Genomic DNA, 9,586 nt, shown 5'->3' on the forward strand with positions numbered 1-9,586 from the left:
TTTTAACATTATTTTTATTATAAATCAACAAAATGCACTCAACGCGACTTCTCAGTTCTCGGTTGACGCCAAGAACTTTTCCCCCCAAGTGAAAGGCAGTGAAAGCCGAGAGAAATGCGCAAGCAAAGGGGTGCAGGAATAAAAGCGAAAAGTAGAGGCCAGATTGGACCCTGATTTATTTAATGCTATTATGGTTATGCCTTTATTACAGTAACGGGTACAAATGGCAAAGGGGATAAAAGCGGTGCCAGAAAGAAGATAAATATTTGCCTTAAGAGGATTTAAGACATTTTTATGAAAACGGTTTTTAATACTCCTAAGAAATATTATAAATAAATATTTTTTTTGTGGGTAACAACACTTTAAAAATAACTCAATATTTGAAATACATTTAAAAAATAAGCAATCTTTAATAACATAATTATTATTTTGATTATTAAACTTTTTTTTTATGTTGCTTTATTTAGAAATAATATTTTAGTTTTACATTACAGATAAACATTTTAAATTTAAGTTTAAAGTTACTTTATTATATATATATTTCATAAAATCAATATAATAAAAAGGTAGAAAATACATTACCATTAAATTATTTTTTACAATTTTCCTCTTCAATGCTATTTTCCATTTTCCTCAAGATCCATCACTTTAAATGGTTTTCCCAACCGCTTGGCATTTATCTTTTGGCAATGCGAAACAACAAATGTCACAGCTGTCTGTCAAGTCAGTTGCACCAAATGGAATATCTCCGGGGCTAAGAACCCAGCTGCAATTTTTTGTCTATGCTGCGTTTCAAGGATAACAGTCATGACAACTTTTTACCGCCTCACACTTATTAATATTTTTGCCGCTTAAGTGTCAGTGGAATTTGTCAACTTCATGGAAATGACTGGAAAAATGTCTCGAGACAGCGAAAGTAAAATTTCCAGCAATGAAAGTAAAACTATATGCATTAAGAAGCATTAAGAGATAATGGGGCCATTAAAATCTATTAGTTCAGAGAAAAATTACAAATTAAACAGGAAGTCTACTGCTAAAGTCCCCTATTTATAATACAATTTTAAATTTGTACTTCAAATTAAAGCCAGTTTAGTATTGTATTTTTAATCGAATACCCTTTATAGCATATATACCATTTAAACACCACTTTAACCCACTTAGATTTCCTTGATTTAACAGCTTAGCCACTATTTAGGTAAGAGCTTTTCCTTGTTGATTAATGCTACTTGTCATAATATTCACCGATTGTGTGTGCTGTGAATTTGGAATAAGACGCATTGGCCAGAGCCATTATCCTTACACTTCTTGCATTGCAATTTCCTGTCCTTAGCTGGCGATTTGCATGCTGATCTCATTAGCACAAAACAAGTTCATCTGCTGCTCCCAGAGAAGCGAATCGCCTGCAAGTGCATCATTTGCATGCAAATGTCGTTGGTAGGCCACTTCCCACTGCCATTTCAATCCCCCCCCATCACCCCATCCAACCTCCCCTTTTGACCTCCGACCCCTGGATAGCTGGGTTGTTCATTTTGCACTTTGGCTTGCCTTTGTTGTGGTTTCTCGTCCTGCAGGACGAAACTTGGCTTTTCTGCAGGGGCAAAGGCTCATAAAGCAGAGCCGCCGTTGCAACTGCCGTTGACACTTTAGCCAATATTCAAGGCACGCAAAAAACCAAAAAAAAAAAGAAAATAGACTAGGAAAAGTGTACTTTATGAAAAGTTTCTTGTTGCCGTTTGCAAAACTTCTTGTTTGGCAATTGTCAGCCCTGTCGTTGTAGTTCTAGGTTTTTATTGCCCAGCAAACGTGGTCTTTACCCACTCATTATGGACAGTTTAGTTGCACTTTTAGGGGGTTCCCAAAAGGGAAAATGAATGGGCACATTACTGAAATTTCCTCTCCCTCAAAATCCTCCCTTTAAATCCTCTTAGATTGGTAAAAGCATATTTAATTGCATTTAAAAACAAAACAATCCGCTTCCAAAAAGCACTTAAAGAATATTTCGTTGGCTTTTTCCAACATTTTCCACTGCTGCCACTTAAAGTCCAAATAAATAATGCCAAAAGGTAGTTGAAGCATTCAAAAGTATAGAAGGCCATTAAAGCTATGTGCTTCAACGCGTTTTCCCCAAGTGCAATTAAGGATTTCAACGAACGCCGAAAGCCAAAATATATTGTGGCCAGGAAACAATAAGCAAAAAAAAAAATGAGGAGTCAAAGGAAGAAAAACACCTTAACAGCTGTAAAGAAGGCCAAAAAACGGGGGCCCAAGGCCAAGTTGTGGTAAAAATAAACAAAACTGTAATTTGCGCCACTTAGCAGCCAGCGAATGGACAGCGCCATTAATAATTTCATTTTTTTCGGATATTACGGCGGTGGCACAGATAATAAGGAAATATGACTTTGTTCTGGGGCTCCTCGTTTGACCACAAAAACAAAATGTGAAATGAAAAGCTGACAGAAAAAATATGAAATACGGAAACAAAGGAAAATCAGTGGTGAAAAGAACAGGAGCTGGACATTAGTCAGAAGTTAAAAAATGAAGAAAAAGTTAAAAATACTTTTTAATTAGAATTACCCACATTTGTTTTCTAATAAAAGAAAATTAAGTTAAGCATTGCCAATTTTACTTTTTGGATATAGAATCTGAAAAAAGAAAATATTTACAACAACCTTTGAAATTTAATATTATTTTGTGTACTTAAAAGCTGAAGCAATAAATTATTTAAAGACTATTGTACAGTATATATTTATTTTAATACTATTAACCAAATGCGAAGTCTCTAATCAAAAGCTGTTTAAATAAACTAGATTTAAAGAACAACTTTTGCATCTGCCTTTCCCCAGAACATAAGTTTATTATATAGTAGTAGTTTGATTAATCCCAATAATTGTCTAGTTTATTTTATGAACAAGAATCTTTTCCGGCTTTTCCAAATTTAATCACCAATTTTTAAATAAAAAATACCCAGCTTTGTTTTCTAAAACTGGCACTGAAATTCAATTAAGGTGACAAACTGTCCGATTTTATGACATGGGAAGCGTTGAGCCCCAAAGGACAAAAGGAGTTTCTAAGGGATTAAGACGCACACTCTTGGAACGACGACCCTCAAATCCTTGATGCATATTCATGGGCACACTGGCGTGGGTCATGAATTATGAAATATAATTGAACGAAATTGAATAATGACGGTGACCGGTGTCAGTTGACAAGAAAAGTGAAATTCCAATGAGCGATTTATGGGCCAATTTCAATTCAATTTTGACAGTCGCAAAATGTCAAAGTCAACCGCATGAATAATGCATGAACAATAGGGTATCCCACTTTATATATATAAAGGACGTCGATTGAATGTTAACCTATTGTAAGAAAATCCAATGCATTGGTGGCTTCTCGTATTTTTCTCATTATCCTGCGAAGGATTGAAGGAGCGTGAGTTACTCGCACTGGAGTTGGACTATGGGGTGGCGGAACCGCAACGCACTTCGCTACTGCAGAGCAGTCTGATATTGCAGTTCGCCCAGGACCATAAGTACATCCCCAGGATAACCTACTTCACGTGCCAGAAACCCCATTTCCAGAACCCAACCTCAATACCCAGTGCAGCAGAACTTCAGGACGCCTTCGCGGCGAAGAATTTTCAGCTGATTAAGAGTCTCTACGAGAGCGAGCTCTTTGTGCGGATTGTCCTTCTGGATGTCCTGGCCCAGGCGGCTCCTGCGAGTGGTCGACCCAACCGACCGGGCAGCGGTCCCACCGGCGGATTCAGCCAGTCGCCCAGCCAGTCGCAGAGCAATTCCGAGTGGCTGGAGGGCGTCCTGCGGATGGAAGCCCTCAGGCAAATTGCGGTCGTGGATCTGGCATGCGGCGTCCTCAGTCGAAGATTTCTCGATTTGGTGAGGATGGGGCGTTGGAAAACGGGCAGGGAATCGAGGGGTTTATCCACAGGACACTCTGGGAAATTATTAATTATTTAGTACCTTATTAAATCGAGAACCGATCTTAAAAGTTCACAAGATTTACTTTAACTAGGAAGGTCTAGTTGTAGACCAAAAATTAATTAATAAATTAAACAGGCAGAAATTTTCAGGATTTTTTAATCAGATATTAATTAAATATAATTCATTTTCAATGTATACATTATACATATTCATAATTTACAATGTTCTGATTCAAATATGATTTGGAATAATAATTTGATGGGTTCATATATTAATTGATTGCCTGATTGGATTAAAATATTTAAAATTATAGGAATATAGAAGACATTTATATAAAACACTTATGTGATTTGTTAATAATTTTATTGATTGACTAAGTGGATGTTCTGATGGACAAAATGACTTAAATTATTTTCAGCTATGTTAATTTTCAAAGAAGTCAGTATTGGTATCTTTTTGTCAGATGATTTTATAGATTCATGTCCAATTTAACTTTAATATAAATATCACTTCACCGTAAGCTTTTAAATGTTGAATCATAAATGAGCAATTTCTCAGAGTGTTATTACCCAATGCCTTGTCAAGTTGTAGATTCCCTTATTAAGTGCTCAAGTACAATCATTTCAAAGGCTTCCGCCAAGATGCTCTATAGCGAGAAGTTCCACTGGCTATTGATAGAGGATTTCGCCTGGCAAGGAAGGACGCAGCCAGCCGAAGGATCGGTGAAACGGGAGGAGGAGGAGGGAGAGAAGGACTCACCGGGGCAGCAAATTCAGACGACTGATGATGAAGACCTGCCCTCCATCGAGAGCTTCTTGGGGGGCATGAACCTGTACATGAACACCGAACTCACTCTGGCCAAGCGAATGTCCGAGGCAGCCCACTACACTCTGTTCGATGTCTGGTGAGTGAATAACTGCCCTTGTCATCTCAGAATCACCTCAAGCTTAATTTTCCACTTAAATTGAATAGTCCTTTACCCAAAATATTATTTCTAGAATGTATACTTCAATTGTTTATCGGACATTTTCCTAGCTGATTTGATGTCACTTAAAATATATAGTATAAACATGTACTTAATTAAGGTCATTGATTAGCAGACCTCTGGTTGTTTATTTTATCAGTTGATAAACTTATAAGTCTTCCCTTGGCCTAGTAAGCTTTTGGGCTTTGATACTTAAAGAATATTTTCCATCAATTGAGTTGTAAATGTTTATTTACTTTGGTGATTTATTTAACAATGTGTGGGCTTTGAAAGTCTCTAAATTGCTGATTAGGTAGCATGTATAAAAACCTAACCAAGTGGTTTTCATATAGTTTCTCAATTGATTTGAACAATTTCCAATGCTTTACAGTCAGGGAATTCCTTTGATATCTTTACAGTCCAAAAATCACCTTTCATTTCGCCAACATTTGACCTCAAAACCATTAATTCCCCTTAAAAGCCAGAGCAAAGCGTTCCTCCTGCCTGGTTGCCATCAACACATCAGCCATAATTTCCCAAATGTCGACTTCCCAAACTGCTAATTCCCACAACGACTTGCTCCCGTTCTGGACCCTCGCTTAGGAACCCCGGACTGAACTATGGTGGACACGTCAATCTGACCGAAATTGGCAGCTTCACGCCGTCGGAGGGATTCCAGTTGCACTCATGGTTTCGGACCACGTCCACAGTTCGTCGCAGGATGGACATGCAGCACGCCAGGTTGCGATGCATGGTTGTGGTGAGGTTCCTGGGGGAAGGGGGGACTTGGGTTGGGAATGGCCGGAAAGGGCAGGAGTATCCATCATCATCCTGAGGGACAAGAGAGCACTTGAAAAAATAAGGTGTCTAAAAGTATGCAGCAATTGAGCCTAGAAATGCAATAAATTCGTTTGGAAAGACGACTATCCTTTATTCGTTGCATACTTTTGGACACCTAAAAATACCACTTAAAAGTTATTTCAAAACCTTAGTGACGTGTATGTGGTTTTTTGAGTTTAGTTAAAACAGCAACAGACCATAATATTTATTTTTTCATTGAATATTAAACAACTCAGAGAAAATGGCATTTTTTTCTATAAATTAGAAAAACGATCTACTCTTAGGTAACTTTTTTTTAAATAGAGCCAATCTACTAAGTAGCAGTAATTTTTCACAACATACAAAAATCTTCATTCCTAATTTCTAAAATGTTGGCTTATACTTCATTGAGTGTGATACATAAATGACATCTTAAATACTTAGATGAACTTTTAAAACTGAAATGAATTAATTATTAATTATTAAATACTAATTAACGATCCAAAAGATCCAAAAGATTTATTTTTAATTTTGGATAATATTCCGAATAATATTCAGCTTTACTTGTTTTTCCTAGTGCGTTAATGATTTGATATCTGTCCACATAACAGGTGACCAACAAGAACATGACGGGCACTCTGATGTACTACCTTACCCACACGGTTTCGGGTCACATCGACACGATGAACCGCTTCAACTTCAATCTGCTGATGGCAGTCCGCGACATGTTCAACTGGACGTTCGTCCTTTCCAGGACCACTTCGTGGGGATATGTGAAGAACGGGCGGTTCGACGGGATGATTGGAGCCCTCATTCGCAACGAGACGGATATTGGCGGAGCACCGATATTCTACTGGCTGGAACGGCACAAGTGGATCGATGTGGCCGGTCGAAGTTGGTCGAGTCGTCCCTGTTTCATCTTTCGTCATCCGAGGAGCACCCAAAAGGATCGTATCGTATTCCTGCAACCGTTTACCAACGATGTTTGGGTTCTAATTGTGGGTTGTGGGGTTTTGACTGTATTTATTCTCTGGTTTCTGACCACCATCGAATGGAAACTTGTGCCACACGATGGTTCAGCTTTGATCAAACCAAAAGGAGGTGTTCCTCCAAGACATCATTACCAGCCGGAGGAACAAGTGGAGGCCCCAGTGCGTCCTATTACGGAAGTTTCAGTGGTGGTTGATGAAGAAAAAGTTGAGGAGAAAGTGGAGGAAAATGAAGATTCTGCTCCCATTGATGCAGGAACACTTTGGCAACGCTGTTATCAGAAGTTAAATAAATACATGAAAGATCGAAAGGCCAAGCAGAAGAAAGCTCCAGAGCGAGTGGGTCTCTTTCTGGAATCCGTACTCTTCTTCGTGGGAATTATTTGTCAACAGGGTCTGGGATTTTCCACCAGTTTTGTTTCGGGTCGCTGTATTGTAATAACCAGTTTGCTCTTCTCATTTTGCATCTATCAATTCTATTCGGCCAGTATTGTTGGCACACTTCTGATGGAAAAACCGAAAACTATAAAGACTTTGAGTGACTTGGTGCACAGTACGCTGAAGGTGGGCATGGAGGATATTCTCTACAACAGGGATTACTTTTTGGTAAGTATTCAGAAAGATTTATTAAATTTTTTATTCTATTAATATAACATATTATCTATAGCACACCAAAGATCCTGTGTCCATGGAGCTGTATGCCAAAAAGATAACAAGTGTACCAACCACTAAGGAAAACGAAGCTGATGAAGATGAGCCAGTGGATCCAAATCCTGCATCTACAGATCCAGCTAAGTCCTATCGCGATATTGTTCACAGTCATGAAACGGGTGCTCATGCCAAGGATAATTCAGCCAGCAATTGGTTAGATCCAGAAACGGGTTTACTGAAAGTTAAGCATGAACGTAAGTCAGATCTTTTGATTTACCATTTAATTTACTATTAATTATTATTAATTTTTTTAAGGATTTGCCTTTCATGTGGATGTGGCTGCTGCTTACAAGATCATTGCCGAAACCTTTAGCGAACAGGACATTTGCGATCTCACTGAAGTTAGTATGTTTCCACCCCAAAAAACTGTGAGCATTATGCAGAAAAATTCGCCAATGAGAAAGGTGATCTCTTATGGGTAAGTAAACTTCAATGTTACTATATTTTTTAAAGATATGTCAAAGTTTAAAATAATTAAAATTATTTCATTTATTTATAATCTATAGATATAAAAACCATTTTATTTTGATATTTGAATAATAATCAAGAAATACATTTAATTTAGATTAAGACGTGTCACAGAAACAGGAATCCTGTCATATCACTTTAATGTCTGGCACTCAAGGAAACCGCCTTGTGTGAAGAAAATCGAGACCTCAGACTTGCATGTGGGTAACAGAAACTTTTCCCCAAACCTTTTCAGCATTTTAGACATCCCTAATTCCAGGTTGACATGGATACCGTGAGTTCGGCCCTGTTGATACTCCTTTTCAGCTATGCCATCACCCTAATGATTCTGGGCACCGAGATTCTATACTCAAAATGGCAGTATCGCCTCATAATCAGACTCAATTGAATGTGAATGAATAAAATACGAGGGCAGAGAGTTTAAGCCCTGACACTTGAGCTCAACTGGAATTAATTGTCGTCGGGAAAGTTTTCAGTTGATTTTGAATGCGCGCTTTCCAATTCATTAGCTCGCCACAAAGGGCAAATTCGATTTTCGCGCAGGCGAATGTGTCAAAAGGTAAAAGTTTAATTAAATTAACTTGGCTGCGCAGCAAATCAAAGGAAAAAGATGGGATGGGAATGCATAATTAAATTGTGTAGCTGCTTAACGATTTTTTCTCCAGCATCTGGAAGTAATTTACTGAGCTTGGGAAGCAGGGGAATTGATTTAGTTATATAATGAAATGAATTAGAATTTATTGCAGTCTCCTGGGAGTGGCTTAATCCTGAGTTCAACAAGATGGTGAAATTGTTTCTTTGCCTTATCCGTCGAGCTTAAAAATGCCTTGCAGCGGGTGGAAAAAGAGTGAGTCAATTTCGGCCACAAACGAACTACAAAATATCCATTAAGATAACAAGTTTTTCAGTAGTTGTAACACAGTTTTCCTTCCTTCTATTCCTCTCATATTTTTTTCTTATTTTTTCTTCTTTTTTTGTATCTTTGCCTTTTACCGGGAGGCTTCTTGTCAGCGCTCATACAAAAACACAAAAGTTCTCGTCCTGGTCCTGTGTTATTTTGGCTCTTTGCCAAAGTGCCGCTCTTAGGCATTTCTTTTCCGCTTTTCCCCCGATCGCCTTGTGTTTGTTTGTTAAATGTAAAAGGACTTGTTTCTCCAAGAGTTTTGCAGTTCTCAGCTTTCTAGGCTGAAAAGCCACAACAACAGCAGCATCATCAAGTCGAGGCAAATCAATTACAAGTCGTGAGAATCTGTAAAGCGCCACCGAAAACATGTTCCCCGAAAAGTTGTCAACATTTTTCATTTAATGTCCTTGCTCATTAGTAGTTTGACCCAAACCGAGACAAAAACATCACCAAAAAGAGTGGCGAAATGTTCGATGGGCGGGCCAGATGATGTTGGAAAAACTGAGTGAGTTTTTGGGTTACTCGGTTTTTCCGGAGAAACACGACTGATTGAAAAAGTTTCCCCAGACATATGGGTTTGCCCTAGGTTTCCGTTTAATCCATACTCTTTGGCTATTTATCTAGGCGGCGCCATAAAATGCAATTTGGTTGCCTCACTTCGTCGACTGTGACAATTAAATTGTTTTGGCTTTGTTTGAGCAGCAAATTGTGCAACAAAACTTTGGCGGTTGCCAAGAAAAATAAACAGCCAAAAAGAAAGTGGCAGCCAAGTGGGGCTGAGAGGACCTGCAGA

The 9,586-nt window shown here is 38.3% G+C and overlaps 1 protein-coding gene across 1 annotated transcript; it reads left to right on the forward strand.

Moving 5' to 3' along the window:
* Positions 1-3,364: 3,364 nt before the first annotated feature.
* Positions 3,365-8,327, forward strand: Ir64a (Ionotropic receptor 64a). The gene is made up of 8 exons (XM_036816057.2): positions 3,365-3,893; positions 4,568-4,842; positions 5,506-5,662; positions 6,333-7,316; positions 7,378-7,615; positions 7,677-7,839; positions 7,987-8,089; positions 8,149-8,327. Exons 1-8 carry the CDS (start codon positions 3,375-3,377, stop codon positions 8,275-8,277), a joined length of 2,568 nt encoding a protein of 855 aa, XP_036671952.2. The 5' UTR covers positions 3,365-3,374; the 3' UTR covers positions 8,278-8,327.
* The last annotated feature ends 1,259 nt before the right edge of the window (positions 8,328-9,586 follow it).

Source organism: Drosophila suzukii, chromosome 3 (assembly GCF_043229965.1).
Source record: "Drosophila suzukii chromosome 3, CBGP_Dsuzu_IsoJpt1.0, whole genome shotgun sequence".
NCBI classification, from domain to species: Eukaryota; Metazoa; Arthropoda; class Insecta; order Diptera; family Drosophilidae; genus Drosophila; species Drosophila suzukii.